General features: G+C 37.8%; 1 protein-coding gene across 2 annotated transcripts; it reads right to left on the bottom strand.

The window, feature by feature from the left end:
• Positions 1–2946: 2946 nt before the first annotated feature.
• LOC135584233 (uncharacterized) lies at positions 2947–23417 on the bottom strand. Of its 2 annotated transcripts, none has more exons than XM_065126220.1 (13): positions 23044–23417; positions 22569–22964; positions 12516–12645; positions 12319–12421; positions 10910–11033; positions 10444–10509; positions 10235–10273; positions 8268–8348; positions 8078–8125; positions 6324–6374; positions 6156–6224; positions 3673–3909; positions 2947–3477 (listed from the first exon to the last, which is right to left on the bottom strand). In XM_065126220.1, the coding sequence occupies exons 2-13, from the start codon at positions 22725–22727 to the stop codon at positions 3226–3228; spliced, it is 1359 nt and encodes a 452-aa protein (XP_064982292.1). In that variant the 5' UTR covers positions 22728–22964; positions 23044–23417; the 3' UTR covers positions 2947–3225. The 2 variants fall into 2 exon arrangements, with proteins under 2 accessions (XP_064982292.1, XP_064982293.1); XM_065126221.1 differs by having other exon boundaries at positions 3085–3477; positions 22569–22795; positions 23044–23305.
• Positions 23418–27358: the final 3941 nt, after the last annotated feature.

Raw genomic sequence — 27358 nt, 5'->3', positions numbered from 1 at the left:
AATCAATAATTCATATGAGAAAACTATAAAGTAAACCATAATTTATAGTTTTTTTTTTAATAAAAAATTAAATCCAATCAAATAACCAAAAATATAATTATGATTAAAATTAATCATAATTATATTAAATCATATTTATCAATTTATAATTGAGAATATGAATTAAATTTCTCAATTTTGATAAAACCATAAATATTTGAAATGGAATAAATGAGAAATATGCGAATGGCAGAACTGTAATTTTGGCATAAATTAAACCCGAGGGTAAAACCGTAAATATTTTGACAGAACATAACTTAAAATCACGAAATTTACAAGGGTAAAACTGTAATTTTAACAAAACCCTAGCCTCGAGGGTAAAACCGTAATTATGCCAAAAACCCTAATCTGCTTTCACCGCCGCCGCCTGCGCGAGCGGCGCTACCGCTGTTGCCTGCGGCCCGGCCGCCTGTGTGCAGTTGCCAGCGACCGCTTGTGCGCGGCTGCCAGCGGTAGTTCTAGCCTGCGCGCGGCCGCCGCCGGGCTACTGCCAACGCGCGGTCGCCGCCTGTGCACGGCCTACTCACGCACGACCGCCACTTGGGCTATCTGCCTGCGTGTGGCCGACCGTCGCATGGACGGGTTCCGACCGTGTGCGGCCGGCCGTCGCATCGACGGGTTCCGCGTATGGGACGGATTCTGTAATGCCCGCATATGGAACAGGTTCTGTGATGTCCGCATATGGGACGGATTATATGATGTCCGCATATGGGACGGATTATTGATGCCCGCATATGGGACAGATTATTTATGCCCGCATATGAGACGGGTTCTGTGATGCCCGCATATGGGACGGGTTCTGTGATGCGTATGCTACCCGGCGTAGTCGTAGATTCGCAACAATGTCGACGGTGACCATTGCTGCTTAGCAATTCTTGAAAGATGAAAGTAATTTTATGCATCGTAAATAAATTTACAGATCTAATACATTTGATTTCAAAAACCTAGCTTTGATACCAATTGTAAGCATAAAGTCTATAATTATGCTATATCTATAATGCGAAAATAACTTATATGCCAGGATTGAAATAAAAAATGTATAGATCTAATTACAATGCATACCTTTTGATACCATCTCTTCAGATATCTCGGTTGATCTGCTAAATTCGAAGTTGCAGGCATCATCGCCGTCTGTAAAGAGTACAAGGAGGAGTAGATAACTCAATCAGTTATTCTATTATATATCTTATTTAATTATAAAAGGATCGTATATTCTAACAAGTGAGGTCAGGAGGAAGAGTAGCTCCCTGATGGCCATGGCCCATGCCGTAGTGGGTAGCTGGGGGGCGTTCTCTACGAGGGAAGTGGTTGCAGCAACAACGAGTCCCACTTAACGGCGCCCTCTTTGGGACCTGGCAAGTCCACAGGGGGGCACGCCGAAGCGACTGGATCAAAGGTGGAAGCTTTCACGCCTCTTCCGCTTTCCCGTCGTCCTTTTTCATCTGGAAGCTCCCCTTCTTGCTTGCACCACAACGAGGCTGCTTTTGAATCACCAGACGCAGCGTTTTTAGACTCCAACCCCAATGCAAGTGGGTTAGTTGATCTATTCGTGTTTGTACGTATAAATCGGATGATGTCTACTTAACTGACTTAAAGGCTTTGGATATAATATTAATGATAAAAACAGTTTAAGATAATATTAAACTGAAAGAACAGAACCTATGTTCAAATTATATCCACGCCTCTTACACATCTTGTAGAAATGGGTATTACTTTCTATATTTGGATACTATTAGTATCCAAATTTACAAAATTTTTACTTACAAAATTTACATTACTATTTTTATAATTTTAAAAATGTCCTAACATTATTGATAAAAAACATAACACAAGTTACCATGTGTTGGATCGATGTAAAAGTAATGGACAAATAATAATTTTAAATTTTTTTTTTATTTTTAGCACATGGAAATGATTTTTTTATCGATAAAATTAATAAAAATAAAAAAATATTATATTTATTTTTTTATTCATCACTTCGTGTCAATTTAGAACGTGGTATTATAGTGTTATGTTTATCGTCGATGTAACTAATAATGTTATGACAAATGAGATTATTTATTTTATTTTTAGAATTATAAAAATTTAAATATAAATTTGTAAGAACAAAAACCACGTTAATAAGGTCCAAGCATAAAAGAATTAATATAATTAACCCTCGAAATGATCATTACTCTCGACATGATTGAGGCATCTTTAGGGCATAATAAGTGCTTGGATCATAGGTGGTTTTCAAAACTTTAGAAATTGTCAGGCGACAAACATAATCGAAAGAATAATAGCCAATTGTCCAACACCAATTCCAACGTTTAGTCAACCAAACACCCCTCCAAATTAATACGGCGCATAACAATGTTGACCTTAATGCTCGATCGATCATTTGGCTATTTTCTTCATGTCCAAGTAACACCCAATAATAAGTTCGCATAAAAGTGATACAAATTAAATGCTTGCTTACTTCCATTACTTAGCAATAACACCCAATAAATACACATAAATGTGATGTGAATTAAATGCCCGCTTGCTTCAGTTAGTTACCAATAACCACTATAGAAAGCCTCAAATATAGAAATGCCACTCGAAGACTCTTTGTGACTACCCTCAATTCCTTTGAACCCTCCCTCTCAAATCCATTTACTAACTTAAGTGGAATGACATTTATCAAACACACCCTCAACGCAATTTTTGTAAGAAACTCAACCGAACTAGATTGCTTCCCAATATACAGGCTTGCAATAAGTTGCGATAACGAACCCAAGTTGACTTTGAATCTTGACACATCAAACATTCAAAATATATCATAACATTAAATATAGTGGTGAATTGGTATAAAAGACCAAAAGATTAAAAAAAAAAAAAAAAAAAGGCTATTTGAAAGGAATTGTCTTGGCTCTTCATCACCTCAGATTTAGCCACAAACAAAGCACATAGTCGTTCTAGCCATAAAGTTGAGGAAAATTACAAGGCAAATATTCATCAGCAATAAACTAAATAGCAATATGGCATCGGATTGCACACTTACGGATCAAAAAATGAGACGAGATACGAGGAAAATAACGCACTGGCTTTCAATTTGGAAATTAGTAAATAATTGTACATTAACTAGCAATTGAACATGCTCAGCTTCAACAAGCTCCTGCTCCTCCACATGAGTCATCAGCCAATAGCCTTCTGCAGTGCAAGTGTTCAGCCAATCGGTGAGGGAGGCACTGGATTTGGTGGTAGATAGAGTGAGCTCTCCTGGCCAATTGGAACTGCAAAAAGAGGGTTCCATCGATCAAAGATGATGCGCCCTCCACGACCAATCCGACCATGGAATTGGTATGGTGGTGCAACTGAGCTATCCTCAGCAGGTAGTACTGGTGGCACAATGCCTGCAACAGCAAGCTTGTCTGGATCCAGAGATTCGGTGAACAGCATGACTGGCTCATACAAGTCCTGCAGTAAAATGAAATTCAAAACCAATGAAATGTGAGCATTTTGGTCCACTATACGTGTCAGCATCTCCTCTGTCACAACAACTTGGTCTTTTCATTCGAACTAAAAAATACTGGAGCACCATAATGCAACTTCAAATCTATCCCATGCTAAATGGATAACCAAAAAGAGAGAAGAGTAATGAGCAAAAAGTACCCTCTTTCTTGTCCGCCCATTTGACAGAGTCCTCTGCTTCAGCTCCCGTTTCATTCGTACTGTAGGGACTGCAACAAGTTTGAAATCTGCAAACTTTGGATGGACAGTGGCAGAGATAACATCCTGATGACCATTAATTGTGTCATCTGAATCAACATAAACCTCTTCACTTGATGTAAATTTGCTTGAAAGTTGTTGGAAGCTTGGGAATCCATCTTCAATGAGATATGCCTCATGCTAAAAATAGTCACCAAGTCAGCAAGCTTCCAAGTGCTAGAATTGAAACAGATCACAGAAGGCAGTTAATTCCCAAGAATATCCTGACATGTCTTGGAAAGCCTGCCACTTATCCATTTCTTTACACAAGGATATAATTATCGAGTTGAAGAAAATGATATATTAGAAATGTACTCTTTCCCCATATTTTTGGTCAAATGCCAATCAGAGCCAAAAGAACCCTCTGTGGCAGCATAAAACACCAAGTAATAAGATAGTAACTTCTACATTTATCATAGGCATCTCCAATGATATATTTGACATGATAACTTCTCTCCAATATAAAACAGTACTTTCATTCATAGACTTTAACCAGAAAATAATTATTCCGAAAGTCTCTGCAGAATTAAACCATGTACAAGAAGAGACCAATATGTCAAGAGTTACAAAGCCTGCTGAATTCCAAGACATTTTCTGTTTCTCCTCTAAAAAAATCCAACACCCCAAATAAATTAAGGTCGCATCACTAAAAATATTTAGATCATAACACAGTTATGCATCATGAGTAATAGATGTATATAGAGATTCATAAAAGTAACAAAAAGAAAGAATGACACTGAGAGCAATGCAATCAAGTTCTACATAATGGTTTATCCAGGATACAATTACTTCCCTTTTGGTTTGGACCTTTCCCTTTGGGGTCGGGGTAGGAAAATAATCATCAGGATGGCAGACGCAAAGCTATTGAACTTGGGTATGGTCTTTTGTCGAAATGGAATGGCCTTACTTTTTCTTTTTATTTATCGTGAAAGATTCGATCATTACATATAGTAACCAAGACCGGAATCAGCATATTTGTGTTTTACTCCCCATAACTCTTCCTCAGCCAGGCTTGGGCAGAATAGCAGAGCAAGTACAAGTATTAGTAGCATAGCAAAAATGTGTTCCTCGTCAGTAATATGTTTGCTCACGGTAATTGTGGCCTATCAGGAAAATTGATGACCGCATCAAAGACAATATTCATCATAACCATTATACATAAGACCACCACTGCTACATAGTCAATACCAAGTGTTTTATGTAACTAAGGAACAAGTTTTATGCTATAGATGTTTTCTTATGAGACAACTTCCCATTTGTCATAATTCAATAGGTTTGCTTGTAGAAAATCAGTGATCTAAAAAGCGCTAGGCGCCAAAGTCCAAAAACGCCTGAGGCGCTAAGCGCTCGCCCGAGCGAACCGAGACGCTAAAATATAAAAATATATAATATAATTAATAAATATAATTATTTAAATAAAAAATATGATATTAAATTAAAAATCTTACAAAATCACAATATCATATTAACAAAAAATCTCAAGATTTAAAACAATAACAATAATTTTAAATAAATAAAAATTAACAGTATTAAAATTAAAATAATATATTATTAATTTAATAAATAAAAAAATATTGTTACTAGTATACAGTTAACAGTATACTATTAATATACTGTTAACAGTATACTATCGAGTCGATGTGAGAAGAGGGAGTAAGAGTAACAGTAGCGGCAGCGAGAGCGGGAGCGCCAATAGTGGCGAGCAGCGGTAGTGGCAGCGATAGCAGCGAGCAACGACAACGGTAGCAAGGGCGCAGTGTAAGAGTAAGACTGAGGCTGCTTACTGAGAGAAGCAGTAGTGGTATCAGCGAACAGCGGCAGCAGGAACAGGAGCGGCGATAGTGGCAACAGCTGCGGCGATGAGCAGCGACAGCAACGGCAAGTAGCAACAGTGGCAGCGGAGAGCAACGACAGCAAAGAGAGACAATGACAGCGACAGCAGAGAGGAAATGTCAGCGGTAGAATCGTGAGCAGGGTTAGGGTTGGGGAAGTCACGAGAGGGATGTTGGGAGGCTGATATCGGTGCTTTAGTTAGTTCGATTGAACCAACTAAAGCACTGGAGACCAAACTAGATGTAAAACACTGGTTCGGTAGCCTAGTTTAACCTGGGCGCTCGCCCGAAGCGCCTGATGCCTAGGCTCGGGCGAGCGCCTAGGCGACGCCTCTTTGAAGCGAGGCGCTTGGACAAGAAGCGAGGCGCTCGGGCCTTGCCTCGCCTCGCCCGAGCGCCTATTGAAATCACTGCAGAAAATCATTCTTTTTCACAAGGAGAAAAAGAGTTTGCAGTAAAAATTACCAATTGTACAGAGATCACATAAGTTGATCATGCTAACAACCTTGTATCACTATTAAAAAGAAAAAAGAATAATATACTATTCAGAACTACCTTATACTTAATCTGGATTCTTTGAATTTTGACCTTGCACTCAACAATCTCCCGCTTCTTTTCTTCTCTCTGCAATTCCACATTATTAGTTGCAAAATATAGGTTTATGCAAAAGCCTTTTAAGAAAGCATATTTCTCCAGTTAAAATAAAACTTTACTAAAAGAAACCTTAATCAAAGATCTTAGCACTTTCTTTGCCTGGTCCAAGTTATGCCTGACCTGAAGCAAGTGCAATAATTGAAGTATGATAAGTGATCATGAAGCCAAATGATTAAAAATAAAACTATACACAACAATTTCTACAAGATTGTTCACAGTATCTGTAGTAAAGAGACAATAGGCCTGTAAAAGTATTGTTGGAGAATCACACAGATACAGTAACTGTAATCCTTAAATATGGAAGCTATATTCCGGTGGAAGTTGTACTAGAATATGAAAGCTGAGAATATGGAAGCTGTATTGTATTTCTAGAATATCGAGGCTGCATTCCTATATGTCCGTATTCTTAATTAGAATATAACTATATTCCTAAATAGTTGTATTCTTAAATTAAAACATGGAAAGTTGTCTAGAATTTATATGTACAATTGTATTCCTAAATCCTAATATATTAGGTCTGTAATAGGACGGTTGTATTTTACCTTTCTGGGATTTAGATCTTAAAAATTTGTAAACTCATTCATGATGAAGTAACAAATGAAATTACGCATTCTACAAGTATCTTCTTAATCATTAATCAATTCATATCTGAGTATTTACAGCTCAGCCATCCATTTTTCATTTCCAATCTACCAAGAGCCAAGTTTTTCCCTTCATAATCTATGTATATACATGTCAACAATTGCCAATGATAATATCAAGTGGAATTTATAAAGCTAAATCTATATTTTGCTAATAATTATGACAAATCAAAAATCTATGAGTAACCAAAATAATGATAACAAGATTAAGAAATGTCTCACTTCTAAATATGACAAAAGATCCACAATCTGTCCTACAAAATTGAATCAGTGTACTAGTACACATCATATGTCTTCTGTAGCTTAAAATAGAGGTTAATGGTATTGACAGTAGGCATAGCTTCAATAAATTTCCTTTTTATGGAATGCACATCCTTTTAGGTCCCCTCAAAATCAATTTCATGCAATACCTTTTCTAGAAAAATAAATTCACTCTTAAAATTATTTGCTTAAAGTAACCTATATGATAAAAAGGATGCAGTAGAGTTCTTCAGAAAAAGGATAAAAAAGGCCAACCAATAACAAAACTTTTTGCTAAAAAGGTAAAAGGAGATCAGACAATTTGGCTTTTACTAAATTGTCGTTGTCACAATCATTTCCCCATCCAACATCTCCAAAGATATTAGTTCCTCAGTAAATGTTTTGTACAGTCATCCTAAAAACTTTTAAAGTTCATTAGACATTTTAAATTAATACATACAGAAGGCAAGACTTGTTACAAAAGACCAATATAAACCTTAGTTGGGGAATAGTAGCTTATGAGGACATATTAAGGATAAAGATTTAGGCATTAGTATGCTAAAGGATGAAATTTAATACATGCAACCTTCACATGGAGATTCATGGAGTGTTCATAACAAATTCTTTAAAACATGAAACAGAGCTAACTGACAGTTACAGCATATAATGGGCCCAAAACCAACTGCATTAACATGGTGTTGTTTAGACTTATCTAGGTGAAAAGAAAACACTTAAGTCTCTAGATCAAGGTTTTAAATACCTGTCCGATATCAGTTTCAACAATCACTGGACTAGTTTAGTACAAAGATACCTAGCAGTACTGATATCTACTGCTTGGAACCACTAAAATAAATAAAAAAGCAATAATTTGAGATACTGGACTATGGGTCAGACTGATAAATGCCTGCTACACTACAAGCAATACAAGCAATTAAAATTTACCTGGCGAAGTTTTTCAAATGACTGCACATTGTTTTCCCTCCTTTGCATCTGAAAAAATAGTAGTCAAATATCCAGCACATAGGGTAAGAAGCACCTAATTTCTTTCAGCAAGTCTTTAACTTTTATGGTACAAAGTATTTTCTCTGTGTCAACAACTAATTAGATACATTGCTGATTCCTTAGCACCTACCCTTCTCATGTGAAGACGGTGTGCCTTTTCCCTCGGTCTGAATACATTATAAGGATTTGTATCATTAACTGGTGGAGGAGGCTGCACAGATAAGAAATAAAATTAACCATGATTAGATCAATTCCTACTTTTAAGAAACTACACAATCCCATAGAGTATTATACCATTATACTAGCAGAAGAATTAGCCATTTAAACATCTAAAAACAGACCACAACCTAGGCAGCTCTAAAAGATGATGGCTGTTTTTAGCCAATTCTTTTTACATGCAGAACCAAACCCAACAGGTAATGTGCAGTCCAGTAACCAAATAATAACAAGAAGCATTTTCAGCACCCTGGTTGACAAAAGGGAATAGGTGACTCATTCGATGCATAAGAATTCTTCCATGATGAAGCTGATAACAAATATTAAAGAAGCCATTCAGGCAAAACATTTTCCAAGTTTTCATGCTTGTTAATACAAACTGCAAGAAAGTCTGTTCGACGCAATTTGAACTAACATATTACCAGTTACCTCTCTCTAAGAAATTGTTCAACTAGCAAAACAGTAACTTAAAAAATGCTAAATACAAAAGGTTCCTCATAATACCACTAAGTTTCCTGTAAACATCCTGTTGGTGTAATGTAACTAAAAGTTTAGTGAAGAACCACATACACCCCAAAAATAAACATGAAAGTGAAACTATATTAAGTTCTATAACATAGACAAATGTTCAGCACCCCAGAGTTCACGTCTAAGCTTCCACCATCCATGTTGGTAGTACATGCCATTCCAATTAAAGAATGGCTATAAATCCACATTATTGATGACACTGTGCATTATGTTATCTTTTGGTTTTTGTTTTACACATAGACATTTGTATTCTTTAATAAAAGGAAGGTGATATAGGGACCATATTACTATAAGCAAATTGTTGTTCTTCATCCAAAACTAGTGCTATCTTGCAATGATTACAATAGGCGCTCGGGCGAGGCGAGGCCCGAGCGCCTCGCTTCATTTCCAAACGGCAAGCTTCAAAGAGGCACCGCTTGGGCGCTCGCTCGAGCCTAGGCGCCTGGCGCTTCGGGCAAGCGCTTGGATTAAACCAAACGATTGAACCAGATTTTTAGGTATGGTTGGTCTCTAGTGCTTTAGTTGATTCAATCGAACCAATTAAATCACCGATATCAGACTCCCTCTCGCGATTTCCCCAACTTCCCCAACCCTAACACTCGCGATTTTGCCGTCGAGATTTCTTCTCCGTTGTCGCTGCTCTCTGCTGTCGCTGCCACCGTCACTGCTTGCCGCTACTGTCGCTACTCGCCGCTACCACAAACGTTGCTCACCGACTGCTCGCCGCTCCCGCTCCCACTCCAGCTACGGCTGTCACCTGCTACCGCTGTCGTTGCCTTAGCAGCCTCGATCTTCTCACGCTCTTCTCACTATACTATTAACAGTATACTACTAACTGTATACTAATAATAGTATTTTTATTTATTAGATTAATAATATATTATTTTAATTTTAATACTATTAATTTTTATTTATTTAAAATTATTGTTAGGTTTCAAAATAAATGACAAGTGTACAGAGTAACTCAATAGATTTGATGTAAAATTTTATTGTTTTGATTTTTGAGACTTTTTATTAATGTGACATTATGATTTTGTACCTGATTTTTTTAATTTAATAGTATATTTTTTATTTAAATAATTATATTTATTAATTATATTATATATTTTATATTTTAGCGCCTAGCGTCTCGAGCGTTTTTGGACCTTGGTGCCTAGCGCTTTTTAAATCACTACTATCTTGATATGACAGTCATTGAATAACCTTAAAAGCAGAAGAAGATTTTTATTAGCATATATTAGCAGCATTTTGAAATTACTTTATGTAAAACCAGTTTAACAAGTAAACAAGCAAGATTCACCTAAGAAAATATCAATGCCCATATTCTAAAAATGATAAGGAAAAGAGTGCAACCTGCAAGCGCCGCAATATAGGTTTTTGCCACCATTCTCTCTGATAAATAACAAAACAACCATAAGCAGATATATTGAGTCAAAATTTTAAATTTTGGTTAAAATTTATTAGTCAACAAAAATATGAAGCCTCATATTCATAAATTCTTAACAATGCTTTTATAGAAAAATGGTAGTAACTCTATATTTCTAACACCAAATGAAGCATACCTTTGCTTTCCAATAGCTATATACAGACTGGAATACCGGATATCGTACAGATAGGAATTGTAAAGCCTGCAAAAAAATGGACCAAATAGTTGGGAAAATTAATTAGTTGCCAGGCAAAATTTCATATCATGAAACTTCATTATATCCCACAAAATCACAGCACATAAGCTAGTAAGCCAATGGAAGATTGTGCAACTCTTCTCCTTATTTGTCATGTTTAACATTTCTAATACAAGATCCACTTTGTATTAGCATCAGAAACATAATTTCATGAGAATCATTTGTTTAAGCACACAGAATATTTTTCATCCTTAACTGATTCAATCATCATATTGGATACAATGCTTTGCTTCGCAACTAAACAAATGTCAAGAAATTATAGAAACATCATTACATCTAGAAATAAGAGTAACTGTATTTCATGTGAATAATCGAAAGCGAAATTGAGAAATGATTAGTCATCCACCTCTGCTGCTGCATCAAGTTGTAAAAGAACAGGAATCGGTGATCCAAAAGTAGGTGTTATGACTCCTGCTCGTTCTCGAGCTTTATAATCCATAACCTCCAACTTGAACAAAATGGTCTCACATCTGTAACAAAATAAGCTTAGGTTAATGAAAATTAGCACCAAAAAGAAAACAACTCATTATGCTATGTGCAACATAAGCAGCATGCTTTCTTTACAGAATATTTCCACAACAAATTTTGCAATGCTTCAAATTTGACCATGAAAAACCAGGGTATATGACATGCAACATCCAGGATGCGCTTGGAAGTTGGAACAATGTGACAGTTCATGGAATGTGCTTAGGTCGGTTAGTCCATAGTTGCAGCTCACTAAGAGCGTCCTCTTTTTCATTACCTCAATTCCTAAGTGATGCTTAACCTGTACCAGAAGTCTTGTGTACAGGGCCATACCTTTTAATGCTTAAACATGACTCTGGCTACAATGCTTGACCAAGTGACCTACACTGGATAGGTCGTAATCATGAGGTAGGGCTTTGCATTAATTCTCTACTATAACTGGCAGGCTACTGGCTTGGCCAATTTTCTTGGTAAAAATGGTGGCTGAGCCTTCCCCACCAGCCTTCTTGGCCTCGATTAGAGAGGAATCATGATGTCTCGGTGACAGAGCATGCCATGAGACATATCATATGTATGTATGTGTGTGCATCTATATGTGTGTATAGCAAAATTGAAAGACCATACAGATTCCTTAAGAAAATTCACAGGACACCTAGATTCTGTGGATTATAATAACTTGACTAAGCACAAAGAGCATTTCACTTCAATTGTATTGCTTTCAACATAGAGAAAGAGAACATATGAATCATCAAGATAACGAGTATTTTTCTAAGGGCTTCAATTCAGCAAACAAATTATAGGAAGTGGTCAGGTTCCTAGCATGGAAAGCATCTGCTTTTTCTGAGACTCTGCATGCAGCACCATGTCTATGTGAATGAAAATTGGCAATTTCACCAGTCTTCTCCATGCAAATCCACCCTTAAAACATTAAAAATAAAATAAAAATGAATCATCATTAAAGTAACCATTAGATTTTATTTGGAGATAATCTGACCTCATTTCTTATGAGGTGAAAATGTTTTCTTTTTATGAATCTACTACTAAGAAGAGTGATCATTCTTTTCATCTTTCAAACCCGCCCTGCAATTCTGCTTTTTCTCAAAATAAAAGAAAAATGAAAAAGAAATCCAAAGAGTAAATAAAGCATAATAAGACTTCATTGTCTCAGATATCTATTTCTAGCATTCTAGGGAGAAGAGCAAGTTCCAAATTTTACAGATCATCAAAGAAACACAACATTAAAAGATAAAATAGGCATAAAGGTCATCAAGTGTAGACTTTGACTATTACTTTTCAGGTGTAAGAGTCATCTTATCATGGTTGAACTCTTCAAGCCATTCATCATCTTCATTATCCAGGTCATATTCAACAAATTCACCAATCTCAGCCCGAGCTGCAAGATGTAATAATAAAAAAGGATCAGAAATATGAAAAGTAATCTATATTTTTCTTTTTCATAGTAAATTTATGCAAAATTTGACCAAAACCTCCTCTTCCACGTATATATGATGTGGTTTGTGTGAAGGTGCAAGCATAGTCTCGTTCGTATGTGTCCACAACAATGAATTGGGGGGTAGGTATTTCTTGAGAACTTGCCTTGTTACGAGTTTGATGCACCTAAAGGGAAAAAAATATAATTCTGTTAGTCACTAATCAATCTAACTATATATAATGGTTCACAGATCAAAATTCAACCGTTGACAATTTTGCATTTTCAACTCTATCCCTTCAAACAAAGAAATTATTTTCCTACGTAGAACTCTAAGTCACCCACGTCATAAAGGAACAATCAAGATTCAACCGTTGACAAACAAGAAACTAGTCATGAATCATTTTATGATCAGAGATGGCCTTACTGACATATAGAGAAGAAATAAAATTACGTTGGAAAACTTATAATTGGATGACCAGATGTCTCACCAAGCAATTTCATGCAAGGGCATTCCACGTGTTATACAAGTTCATATTGGAAGAAACTTTGATGACCTGAACGCCCTAACAACCATAAACACAAGAAAACCCCCAAGTCAAGACAGAAAAGAACAATCTGATGTCCTTTTAAGAATTCAACTTGTTAATGCTACTTTTGGAGTCTCCAAGAACAAAGCTTTATCATTCAATCCAAGGAGTATAGATTTCCATCATGATATCTGTTAGAGCTAGCCTCAGGAAATTTACCACAAGGTAATTTTGGCAACACAACAAAGACAATAAAGCGAAAAGATAAAAGCGACAAGAACACCAGATTTACGTAGTTCGGTCAATTAACTTTGACCTATATCCACGGACGAAAGAGGAGCACTACTATGAAAAGGGACTATTACAAATGCCTTAGGAAGATGTTCCTATGCCATAAAACACCCAAAAATACTAAACAAGAAAAACCCAAACTATAAGTCCAAACTATTTAACTGAGTGTGGACTTAAACCAAAGTAAATACTTAGGTTTTCTTGTGGTGCCTCTTGTGGTGCCACTTGTGGTGCATCTGACTTCAAAACTCAGGTCCTTATTTATAGTTCCAATAGGAGATAACAAGCCTGATTTTTTCGATGTAGGACTATATGACTTACCAAACTAACAAATCTCCACCTTGGCATGTCCCAACAAAACTTGCTCCACCTTCTTTACAAAAGCCCCAATGGGCAATCACCAACAATGAATACCAACTAAGTCCAAGCACTGCTTGAACTTGTAAACCGAAAGAGGCTTCGTAAGCATATCAGCTGGATTGTCCTTCGTATGAATTTTCTGAACAAGGACTTTTCCCTGAGCAATAGTATCCTATTTGTATCCAACAATTTTCTTACCAAAAGACGGTTTCACAAGATCCTAAGTTCTATTCCGATGGAGAGACTCAATTTCTTCATTCATCGCAATCAACCACTTAGCGGAATTATCACAAGAAACTGCATCTGAGTAGAAAGTAGGCTCACCAACTTCACTTGTCTCTTCTACAACAGACAAAGTATATGCAACCAAATGTGTATATCTTTGTGGTGGTCGAACATCTCTCCGTGGTCTATCCTTGGCTATGGAATATTGCTCTTCCTCTGGACCATCTGCATCAGTAGACTCGGGACCACCTACTGGCATAGAAGAGTTTGACTTAAAAGAATCTGAACTACCAATCTCAAGCTCCACCTGCTTCTGCGCACTATCATTTGTACAACTAGTAGAATCCTCTTTAGAAAATAACATAAACAATTCATCAAAAGTAACATCTCTACTGATTATAAATTTTGGGGATTTGGGATCAGAACACCATAATCTGTATCCTTTCATCTCAGAAGCATACCCAAGGAAAATGCATTTTTTAACTCGATGCTCTAATTTTCCTTCATTTATATGCATGTATGCTGGACACTCAAAAATTTTTAAATCAGAATAATCAGCAGGAGTACCTGACCAAACTTCCTCCGGAGTTTTAAAGTTAAGTGCTGCAGAAGGAGCGCGGTTGACAACGTAACATGCCATATTAATCGCCTCTGCCCAAAAATCCTTTGTCAACCCTACATTTGAGATCATACACCTTGCTCTCTCCAAGAGTGTTCTGTTCATACGTTCGGCCACACCATTTTGCTGAGGCGTCATCCTAACAGTGCGATGCCGAACGATTCCTTTATTTTTGCAAAATTCATTAAAGTCACCTTCACAAAATTCCATACCATTAGCTGTTCGAAACCGCTTAATCTGTTTATCTGTTTGTTTCTCAATCAAAGTCTTCCATTGTTTAAAGGTTAGAAAAATATTATTTTTATGCTTAAAAAAATAAACCCAAATTTTTCTGGAATAATCATCAATGAAAGTCAACATATACCTAGCACCACCCTAAGATTGAACATGAGCTGGACCCCAAAGGTCTGAATGAATACAGTCAAGAGTACCTTTTGTTTTGTGAACTGCCGGAGAATTGAAACTGACTCTTTTCTGCTTTCCAAAAATGCAGTGTTCACAAAAGTCCAGTGGCCCAGTACTCTGTCCGCAAAGTAGACCTCTTTTGCTCAATATGCTCAAACATTTTTCGCTCATATGACCTAAACGCATATGCCATAATTTGGTGATGTCAGAATCAGACAATGATGATAACGACACTGCAACCGAGCCTGTGACAGTAGTTCCCTGCAGAATATATAAGCTACCAGACCTGCAAGCTTTTATAACAACAAGAGCACTTCTAGAAACTTTCATAACTCCACCTTCAGCTGTGTATTTACACCCAAGGGCCTCTAGGGTGCCTAAAGAGATGAGATTCTTTTTTAAATCAGGAACATGTCTAACATTAGTGAGCGTCCTCATAATATCATCATGCATTTTAATTCGGATTGTTCATTTACCAACAACATCACATGCTGCATTATTGCCCATCAAAACAATTCCATCATTACAAGATTCATATATGGAAAACAAATCCCTATTGCGACACATGTGATAAGAACAACCCGAATCTAAAATCCATTCATTGTTAGACATCGTCCTGTCATCAGTAGCAAAGAAAATATTTTCAACATTCTTATCAGATGCTACACTAACTTCAGCGGACTCAGTAGTTTTCTCAACAAGTTTTCCTTTTTGCTTTAATTTAGTTTTCAATTTAAAGCAATCAGCCTTAATGTGCCCCATTTTATGACAATATATACATTCCAAATTTCTATGTCTGGATTTAGATCTAGATTTAGATCTACTACTATCAAATTCTCTTTTATCCATTCTACCCCTAATAACCAGACCCTCAGCCTGATTCTCTCTACTTTCCGCAATGATATTCCTGTCTATCTGCTCCTTAGATTTCAGTGCAGATTTAATTTCTTGATACGAAACTATTTCTTTTCCATAAATCAAAGTATCACGGAAATGCTTAAAAAATTGGGGAAGAGAACACAAGAGTAATAGGGCCTTATCCTCGTCATCAAATTTGGTTTAAGTCCACACTTAGTTAAATAGTTTGGACTTATAGTTTGGGTTTTTCTTGTTTAGTATTTTCGAGTGTTTTATAGCCTAGGAACATCTTCCTAAGGCATTTGTAATAGTCCCTTTTCATAGTAGTGATTTGCTCCTCTTTCGTCCGTGGATGTAGGTCAAAGTTAATTGACCGAACCACGTAAATCTGATGTTCTTGTCGCTTTTATCTTTTCGCTTTATTGTCTTTGTTGTGTTGTCAAAATTACCTTGTGGTAAATTTCCTGGGGCTAGCTCTAACAAACTGGTATCAGAGCCTGGTTCTAGGATCTTTTGGCAACAATGACAATAACAAATATCGTTGTCGAGAAATTCGACAGAAATGTCAACTTCGGCATGTGGCAACTCAAGATGGAGGTCATTCTAGTTTAAGACGGAGTTGATTTGGTACTATAGAGAGCCGAGAGCATTCCAGATGATATGTCAAAAGAAGAGCTTGCGGGTATGGATAAGAAGGCCCGATCAAGCATCATTCTAAATCTCTCTGACGAGGTTTTACAGGAGGTAGCTACGGAGACTACGGCTAAGAGCATGTGGGACAAGCTTAAAGCCTTGTACATGAAGAGGACAGTGGAGAATTGTCTCTACTTGAAGTAGAGTCTATATATGCTTCAGATGATTGAAGGTACATCTATACTCTCACATCTTGATAAGTTTGATTCTTTGGTTATGGATTTGGAGAATATAGATACAAAATTTAATGATGAGGATAAGGCTTTGTTACTCTTGTGTTCTCTTCCCCAATCTTTTAAGCATTTTCGTGATACTTTGATTTATGGAAAAGAAACAGTTTCGTATCAAGAAATTAAATCTGCACTGAAATCTAAAGAGCAGATAGACAGGAATATCACTGGGGAAAGTAGAGAGAATCAGGCTGAGGGTCTAGTTGTCAGGGGTAGAATGGATAAAAGAAAATTTGACAATAATAGATCTAAATATAGATCTAAATCCAGACATAGAAATTTGGAATGTATATATTGTCATAAAATGGGGCACATTAAGGCTGATTGCTTTAAATTGAAAAATAAATTAAAGAAAAAAGGAAAACTTATTAAGAAAACTACTGAGTCCGCTGAAGCTAGTGTAGCATCTGATGAGAATGTTGAAAATATTTTCTTTGCTACTGATGACAGGACGATGTCTAAAAATGAATGGATTTTATATTGAGGTTGTTCTTTTCACATGTGTCCCAAGAGGGATTTGTTTTCCACATATGAATCTTGTAATGGTGGAATTGTTTTGATGGGCAATAATGCCGCGTGTGATGTTGGTAGAGGAACAATCCGAATTAAAATGCATGATGGTATTGTGAGAATGCTCACTAATGTTAGACATGTTCCTGATTTAAAAAAGAATCTCATCTCTTTAGGCACCTAAAGACTCTTAGGTGTAAATACAAAATTGAAGGTGGAGTTATGAAAGTTTCTAGAAGTGCCCTTATTGTTATGAAAGCTTGTAGGTCTGGTAGCTTATATATTTTGCAGGGAACTACTGTCACAGGCTCGGTTGCAGTGTCGTCATCATCATTGTCTGATTCTGACATCACCAAATTATGGCATATGCGTTTGGGTCATATGAGCGAAAAAGGTTTGAGCATATTGAGCAAAAGAGGTCTACTTTACGGACAGAGTACTGGGCCACTGGACTTTTGTGAACACTGCATTTTTGGAAAGCAGAAAAGAGTCAGCTTCACTTCTCCAGCAGTTCACAAAATGAAAGGTACTCTTGACTGTATTCATTCAGACCTTTGGGGTCCAGCTCATGTTCAGTCTAAGGGTAGTGCTAGGTATATGTTGACTTTCATTGATGATTATTCCAGGAAAGTTTGGGTTTATTTTTTGAAGCATAAAAATGATGTTTTTCTAACCTTTAAACAATGGAAGGCTTTGATTGAGAAGCAGACAGGTAAACAGATTAAGCGACTTCGAACAGATAATGACATGGAATTTTGTGAAGGTGATTTTGATGAATTCTGTAAAAAATGAAGGAATCGCTCGGCATCGCACTGTTAGGATAACGCCTCAACAAAATGGTGTGGCCGAACGTATGAACAGAACACTCTTGGAGAGAGCAAGGTGTATGATCTCAAATGCAGGGTTGACAAAGGACTTTTGGGCAGAGGCGATTAATATGGCCTGTTACGTTGTCAACCGCGCTCCTTCTGCAGCACTTAACTTTAAAACTCCGGAGGAAGTTTGGTCAGGTACTCCTGTTGATTACTCTGATTTAAAAATTTTTTGGTGTCCAGCATATATGCATGTAAATGAAGAAAAATTAGAGCATCGAGCTAAAAAGTGCATTTTCCTTGGGTATGCTTCTGGGGTGAAAGGATACAGATTATGGTATTCTAATCCCAAATCTCCAAAAGTTATAATCAGTAGAGATGTTACTTTTGATGAACTGTCTATGTTATCTTCTAAAGAAGAATCTACTAGTTGTACAAATGATAGTGCGCAGAAGCAGGTGGAGCTTGAGATTGGTAGTTCAGATTCTTTTAAGTCGAACTCTTCTACTCAAAGAATGCCAGTAGGTGGTCTCGAGTCTACTGACGCAGATGATCCAGAGGAAGAGAAATATTCCATAGCCAAGGATAGACCACGGAGAGATATTCGACCACTACAAAGATATACACATTTAGTTGAATATGCTTTGTTTGTTGCAGAAGAGACAAGTGAAGTTGGTAAGTCTACTTCCTACTCAGATGTAGTTTCTTGTGATAATTCCGCTAAGTGGTTGATTGCGATAAATGAAGAAATTGATGTTGAATCTCGGATTTTTATGATGAAGTCAATTGTCATTTGTTGTCTAATGTATGTGTTGAGATAAGTGTGCAGGATTGACTACGATGAAAGTAAAACATGCAGCAGGAGTTGCGCCGGAGTTATGACAATGATCACGTTGGGAGTTCGAGAGCTCGACGGAAGTTCGGACAGTCGTCGGAGGTTCTGCGGGAACAAATCCGAGAAGTCCAGAAGCTTGCCAAAGGAGCTCATCGAAACTTGCCAAGTGGATCGTCGCAAGTCCAGGAGTTTGCCGGAAGTCCGCAGGAGCATCACCGAGGGTTCGTCGGATGATCGACGGAAGTTCGCCGGAAACTCGCCGGAAGAAGCGATTGACGCACTGGAGCAAGCTGCAGAATTTGTCTTAGGAAATAATCGTAGTTAGCACATTGATTAAGTTAGAAATGGGAGGTGATCCCATTAGCTTAATCTTGGGGCAATTGGGCCCCTGAAGAACTCAAATTGGGCCGAATGGATCAACCCATTCGGACCCAGGTTGCTGTGGGAGGTGCAACCGCCCAAGCAGGGAGGTAGCACCGCCCAGGCTATGTCTCCCAGCGAGACTAGGCGGTGCAACCGCCCCAGCCAAGAGGTGGCACCGCCCCGGGCTCAGTCTCCGAGCGAGACTGGGCGGTGCAACCTCTTCTGTCAAGAGGTAGCACCGCCAGAGCTCAAGTTTCGAGCTCTGCCAGGCGGTGCAACCTCTCCAGTCAGGCGGTGCAACCGCCTGAGCTCGGTCTTCGAGCTCTGGCAGAGAGGTGCAACCGCCCTTGACAGAGGTGGCACCACCCAGAGGCTCAGTCTTCGAGCTCTGCTAGGCGGTGCAACCGCCTGATTCCGGAATTCCGGGAATTGACAGATTTGAGCTCCAAATTTGAACTGGGTTGGGGCCTATAAATACCCCACCCATTCAGCACTGAAAGCATAGAACACACACTCGAAATCTTGCTGTCTTTCTGTGTTTCTTAGAGCTCAAAACTCCTAGTTCTCCTCTTTCTATTCTTCAAGCTTGAGTTGTAAAGAGAGGAGAGAAAACTTCTGTAAGGGTTGTCTCCTAAGCCCGTCAAAAGGAGTGAATCTGTAAGAGGGTGGTTGGCCTTCACCTATTGAAGGAAGGCCTCTAGTTGACGTCAGTAACCTCGTCGGTGGAGGAAGCCAAAAGTGGAGTAGGTCAAGATTGACCGAACCACTCTAAATCTCGGTTTGCATTTCCTTGGAGTATTTTACCTTCACTGCAAACTTCTCAATAGCTTACTGCCCTCTGCGATTTTACGAACGAGTTTCAAAGTTTAGATGTAAATCTGCGTTTAGACGTAAATCTGCCTTTAGACGTAAATCGGCTTTCCTCGTACAATCATCATATTTCAGTTTACGTTTACGTTTTGATTTTAATCATAACTGTTTACTGCCTTCTGCGATCTTACGAATAAGTTTCTAAGTTCAGAGTTTTCCGAATCTGCGTTTAGACGTAAATCGGCTTTTCTCGTACGATCATCATATTTCAATTTACGTTTACGTTTTGATTTCAATCATAATTGCTTACTGCCTTCTGCGATCTTACGAACAAGTTTCTAAGTTCAGAACTTTCTAAATCTGCACTTAGACGTAAATCGGTTTTTATCGAACGAACCCAGCTTTCGTTTTAATCGCTGAAAAATTTCCGCTGCACTAATTCACCCCCCCCCCCCTCTTAGTGCTCTCGATCCTAACAATTGAGTCTCTCCATCGGAATAGAACTTGAGATCTTGTGAAGCCGTCTTCTGGTAAGAAAATTATTGAATGCAAATGGGTCTTCAAAAGGAAGGAAGGTATTCCAGGGGTTGAAGATGCAAGGTACAAAGCACGATTGGTTGCAAAGGGCTATAGTCAGGTACATGGTGTTGATTTTAATGACGTATTTTCACCTGCTGTTAAACATAGCTTTATTCGTATTTTGCTTGCTTTAGTTGCCATGTATGATTTGGAATTAGAGCAACTTGATGTCAAGACAGCTTTCTTACATGGTGAACTTGAAGAACAAATTTATATGGAGCAACCTCATGGATTTGAAATTGATGGTAAGGAAGACCATGTTTGCTTGTTAAAGAAATCCTTGTATGGATTGAAGCAGTCTCCAAGACAGTGGTATAAGAGGTGTGATTCTTTTATGTTGAGTCGTGGTTACACGAGGAGCATGTATGATAGTTGTGTTTACTTCCGGAAGTTAACTGATGGCTCTTTTATGTATTTGTTGCTTTATGTTGATGATATGCTTATTGCAGCTAAGAATTTGTCAGAAATTCACACTTTGAAAATGCAGCTGAGTAGTGAATTTGAAATGAAAGATTTGGGAGCAGCTAAGAAAATTCTTGGCATGGAGATCAAAAGAGATCGAGGAGTTGGAAAATTATTTCTGACTCAGAAAAATTACCTCAAGAAAGTCTTGGAGAGGTTTGGCATGAAAAATGCTAAGCCAGTTAGTACTTCTCTTGCTAGCCATTTTCGGCTATCTGCTGCTCAGTCACCACAGTCAGTTGAAGAGGAAGAATATATGGTGAAAGTTCCATATTCTAGTGCCATCGGTAGTATTATGTATGCAATGGTTTGTACTCGTCCAGATATTTCACAAGCAGTCAGTGTGGTTAGTAGATATATGTTTCGCCCAGGTAAAATACATTGGCAGGCTGTGAAGTGGATTCTTAGATACTTGCAAGGGACTTCAGATGCTTGTTTGGAGTTTGAAAAAAATCGTGACACTTTGGTTGGTTTCGTCGACTCTGATTATGCTGCAGATCTTGATAAACGAAGATCTTTAACAGGCTATGTTTTTTGCGTTGGTGGTTGTGTAGTTAGTTGGAAAGCTTCATTACAACCTATCGTAGCTTTATCTACTACAGAGGCAGAATATATGGCAGTGACAGAGGCGATCAAAGAAGTTTTATGGTTAAAAGGTTTGTTCAACGAATTATGTCTATATCAAGGTGTCACTACAATTTACTATGATAGTCAAAGTGCTATTCATTTGACTAAAGACCAGATGTATCATGAGAGGACGAAAGACATTGATGTGAAGTTTCATTTTATTTGGGATATCATTGCTGAGGGAAAAGTTCTTGTTCAGAAAATTCATACAAAGGACAATACAGCTGATATGTTTACGAAGCCTCTTCCGGTTTACAAGTTCAAGCAGTGCTTGGACTTGGTTGGTGTTCATTATTGGTAATTGCCCGTTGGGGCTGTTATGAAGAAGGTGGAGCAAGTTTTGTTGGGACATGCCAAGGTGGAGATTTGTTAGTTTGGCAAGTCCCATAGTCCCACATCGGGAAAATCAAGCTTGTTATCTCCTATTGGAACTATAAATAAGGTCAAGTCCCATAGTTCCACGTGTTATACAAGTTCATATTGGAAGAAACTTTGATGACCTGAACGCCCTAACAACCATAAACACAAGAAAACCCCCAAGTCAAGACAGAAAAGAACAATCTGATGTCCTTTTAAGAATTCAACTTGTTAATGCTACTTTTGGAGTCTCCAAGAACAAAGCTTTATCATTCAATCTAAGGAGTATAGATTTCCATCATGATATCCTCATTCAATATTTAGAATACTAATAGTTGGAGTTCTCTGACTATGCACCGTGTTCAGAATACCATGCAAGAAGAAAAAGCAGTGGTCCATAAGTTAAGCAACCAACACAAGCTTGACATGCTAATAAGAGATCAGCATTACCATGTTCAGAATCCCATACGAGAAGAAAAAAGCATTGGTCCATAAGTTCAAGCAACCAACGCAAGCTTGACATGCTAATAAGAGATGAGCAGTACCTCATTCTCATTCTCAGCTGCAGTCCAGAGCAGCTGTGAGTTGCGGGTGGATGCAGCTGTGACAAGTGTCTCATCTTCCTCAAATTCTTTAATGGATTTGACAATGGGGAGCTTCTTGTGAATGTCAAGTGGCCGAGGCCTGAACGAAAGCCTAGTCATCTCTCTTCCCTTGCCAACCTCATTTCCCAGCTCACGCTGTTGCCGCCGCCACCTCCAGCACAGCAGAACTGATGACGGTAACCCAATTACTTGTTTCAAGTCAGATGCAATGATTCAGTTCAGATCACAGACCCGTTCCTGTATTATCCTTGCGAGAACTAGGGCTCGCCATTCACAATGACACAGTTGCAGCAGCTTAGACCAGACACCAGCAGAAACGGAGTTCACAAACAAAACCTAGAATTCCTCAGTTCACGAACTTCACTCTGTAACTTGAGAAGATAGGCGAAGGGGGCATCTAAAGACGCGAACGTACTCTTGCTCGCAGGTGCCAGCCAAAGTTGAGAAAACAACACTGAGGCGCCCCAATCCCGAGAAACCTCCACTCCTGGCTTCGAAGCGGGACCTCCAGGGCCGGCAGAGCGGATTGAGAAACCACAATTCGGATCGAAGTCGCTGCTCGTTTGGGGAGATTTAGGGCACAGGATCAAGCGGGACGACGACAGGATTGGAGACCGCGCCGAAGAAGAAGAAGAAGAAGAAGAAGAAGAAGGAAGATTTGGAGAATTCCGGGCGAATTAAGGGTTCCGATTCGTAGAGCTTCACGGCTTCTAGGGTTAAAAAAATTGGTGAAATTAAAATACTAAAAAGAAATGGGAGGGGGCGGAGGTTTTTTTTTTTTTCTTTCTTTTTTACATTTTTCCGTGGCAATGTTTGAAACGAGACGACTTGTCTTTCGAGAAAAGATTGTAACCACGAGAACAAACCGCTCTGCAGATTATATATATATATTAAGTATTAAGAACAGTAACGGTGGAGAACAAACCCAACAAATTCTGTCTTGTAATTTATTTTGGTGGCAAAGCCACATTGTGAATCCCCAGCTGAACTCGAGAATGCAAATTGCCGATGCGATTCCCATCACATCACAGCAAGAAACAATTTGCACTCCTGGGAATGCCATGGAAACCCAACTCGGGTCATCGCAAACTAGAGTAGTAGTAGTCTACATGTCTTTGTTGGAGCGGACAAGAAGGAACATCTTAGCAAACCTCATCGAAACTCGTCCCCAGGCATGATCGAGTGTTCATACTTCACTTGCTAATGCTGCTCCGAGCTCCCTGCGCCAACACAGACCAAGTGTGATCTTGCAGTCGACACGTAACCAAAATAGGGCTAATTACAATTTTTTTTTAATTCTTTTTGGCACTTGGCTTCTTCTAGCAATATTTTTTTTAATTTTTTAAAATTATATTTGGACCCTCACAGTTTTAAAATTATTATAAATTTATCCATTTTTAATCCAGTTTCTTTGATAAAAAAAACTTTGCACATGATATCATATGCGGAATTAGTACCAAAGTTAAGGATATTTCGATCAATACAGGAAGAGCTCTGTCTATATGAAGTTTTACCTACACAAAACTTTTCTATTCTAATCCTCATCACAAATTTTTAATTAAGGCTCCAAAGAGGAAGAGTTTTTATTTATTTGTTTTCTGACTAATTGTTGATTAGTTGAGGTGTCATGGGTTAAGGTTTGTGATTCTTATTACAACAGATGAGGACTAGAGGTCGAGGCAAAAAAATTATCATAAAATTTGTAAACGATAAAGAGTTTAATGAGAGTTTTTTTTTTATTTTTTTAATTTTAAATCATTGTTATGGATTAATGTCTCTTGTGAGTAGTGGACCGCTTGTGTGATTTTTGAATTCTCACTGTCGTATATGTGATTATTTTTGAATCCACATCAGTGGTGTTTTTGCTTATGTTATAGATGATTATTTTTGAATCCTTATTATGATGATGGTATTTGTCTATTGTAGAGAATTATTTTCTTAACTATATTGATAGTGTATATTCTGATGATTCATTTCAATTCAATGAGAGTGAGTACGAAGAGGATGAAACAATATAATGCGTAGGTGGATGAAAGAGCATATGATAAGGTCGAGAATGATTAATAGCTTATGGTTCAAGAGCAAGGTCTTACTCGGGTTGTATGCTCACTTAGAGCAAGTTAGATAATCCACACAACCACAATCACAAGATATAATAGATGGTATGACAATGAATCACATAGGTGATGAAGAAGTATTGTGTTGCAATCAAACAATATATCATAATGATAAGAAAATAATTCAAATGTAAAAATCGAGAGGTTTACGATGAGGTGGCATGCTAAGTTGAATATATAATCACATATATCTGCAAGACTAATTATCCAAATATAGTACATTACAATCTAATATAATTTTTTTTGAGATAATTACATATTAATTAACTATCTTTAGTATCACGATCCTTACCCTTTCAAAAATTATATTAAAATTTATGTACTTATGAAAGTTAAATATTTAATTTTGTTTCTCTCCATATCGTCGACTCTGTCGACGAAAACACCGCATGTGCTCAATAATAAATGAAAGTGAGGTAAAGTCAATACGTAATCAATAATAAACCTTACGGTGTTCCCATCAATAGAATTGACAATGTGAGAATAAATAAGATTAAATATTTTACTTTTATAAATATAAGTAATTTTTAAAAATATAAAAATCTGGATGCTAAATATAACTAATTAAAGAGGATAATATGTAATTACCTTAAATTTCTCTACCAACTCCACTTCAAACACTTTTACTTTTCATAATAAATTTAAAATTACTCTATTTTCTCAGATGGATCAAATCATATTTATGTTATATCATAAACAAGAGCACATTACTTGTATTATCAAATAATCCTCAACAATTCCCAATCAGATAAATACAACTATGCAACTGGCAAATATACAATAGTTAGAATGATAAAAGAAATAGAGGTAAATCGCCTTTCTAGTCTGTCTAAGATATTTTCATTGTCAATCCCATACGACAATAACATAATCCATCTGTCTTTGAACCAAAGGTTCTGACATTGGAAAATTTTATTAATTATAAGAAGAGGAGATATGGGGGGTGGGGCACTAACAGTGAAAAGTCAAAACGGACCAAAGGGTTGGTTGATGGGTGAAATAATCATTTAATCATCAATTCTGCAATCACATGCAGAGATTTCCGTGAAAGAAAATGGGGGGTAAATAATTATAAGTGACTTTTAAAAATCCTATAACGCCTGATGCTACAAGGAGACGACTACAAGAGATTAGAGATTTAATTTAATGCATAATTATTAGTCTTCCGAAAAATCCACCTTTGCTCACTAAAACCCATAACTCAAGAAGCTGTGAAGTTCCTCTCAGCGTGAGCCTTTTGACATCAGGAAAGACGAAAGAAAGAGTACAATGCGGTGAGCCACTCAGCAGCCGAAGGGAGCAAATCTTTTTGTGTGACTCGGTGGCACGATGATCAACACTAGTGGCTGCCATTGAAAGCCGAGGCCTATACGAAATAATATTTAACTGCTGCTCCACAAAGACCAGCATTTATAGGCAGCCTATCCTATGTCTTCTAACAAATGGCGAAAATTATTTCACTGCTGTTCAATTATACGAGAAAATATTTTTATTCTATTGAGGAAAATCTTTTATTCTGTTGAAGAAAATTCATTCTCCTAATATGTATAAATAGGAGAGGGAACATGTTAATGTATTGAAGCATTTTTCATTTCTTCATTTTAACGTCGTTGGCGGATACAACTTTCTAATCTTCTATTTGGCTATGATCTCCTAGGTTACGTTGATGGCTCTCTCCAGTGTCCACCTGAAATGATCAACATCCCAGATGAACCCAGTCCAGTGTCAAATCCATCCCATAAAGTATGGTTACGTCAAGATCGCCTCATCCTCCAGGCTGTTCAAGCTTCCGTTGCTGGATCCATTGCCCCGCTGATATCCTCATGTACAACTACTACAGAAGCATGGTGCAAGTTACAAACAACTTTGACAAATCGCTCGCGTACTCGCATGCTCGGACTTCCCTCCAATCTGATGAAAACGAAACAAGAGGGAAGTACTATTGTTGATTATCTACAACATATCAAAGTTATCATCGATGATTTAGCTTTGATAGGTCATTCTCTCAATGATGAAGAAGTCCTAATCCATACCCTCAATGGCCTAGGAGGCGAGTACAAAGAACTGACAACAGCACTTCGAGCACGCGACTCACCAATATCATTCAAAGAATTTTATGATAAGTTGATCGACTATGAGACATACTTGAAGCGTGATGATAGGTTGCCCGGACCACCTATTACAGCTCAGGTCAATCAAAAATCCAAGAGGAAGAGCAACCAGTACAATAAGCACGTCAACAACGATTTGGCTAAGTTGCCTCCTAGCCAAATGGGGCCCAGACCAAACCCCCCTTATCCATATCAAGGTGGTAACTTTCAGCCATCGCATCCTGACTTCACAAGCCACAAACGAGTTGTTTGCCAACTATGTGATAAAGTCGGACATTCAGCGAAAGTCTGTCGGTCTCGCCCTAGACTCCCTGCTCCATCACAGTGGCCTCAAGCAAATTTCATGGCTACTCTAACTCCTACCCAACCCAATTGGATTGTGGACTCGGGTGCCTCTCATCACATCACCTCTGATCTTCAAAACTTGTCCATCCATAACAATTATGACGAAAATGAAGCTATCATCATCGGTGACGGCAAAAGAATTCCTATTACTCATTCT

This window comes from Musa acuminata, chromosome BXJ2-9, assembly GCF_036884655.1.
Source record: "Musa acuminata AAA Group cultivar baxijiao chromosome BXJ2-9, Cavendish_Baxijiao_AAA, whole genome shotgun sequence".
NCBI lineage: Eukaryota > Viridiplantae > Streptophyta > Magnoliopsida > Zingiberales > Musaceae > Musa > Musa acuminata.
The sequence above is the reverse complement of the archived record's forward strand: the minus strand, read 5'-3'. Positions and strand labels throughout refer to the sequence as shown.

What these genes read in the sequence shown, in the direction of transcription:
- LOC135584233 (XM_065126220.1), bottom strand. Translation starts at nt 22,727, where the DNA reads ATGACTAGGCTTTCGTTCAGGCCTCGGCCACTTGACATTCACAAGAAG. An exon ending in ACCGTCTTCACATGAGAAGG is followed by an intron (nt 8,126 to 8,267) that starts GTAGGTGCTAAG and finishes CTATTTTTTCAG; the next exon opens with ATGCAAAGGAGGGAAAACAA. An exon ending in ATGGGCGGACAAGAAAGAGG is followed by an intron (nt 3,478 to 3,672) that starts GTACTTTTTGCT and finishes ATTTTACTGCAG; the next exon opens with GACTTGTATGAGCCAGTCAT.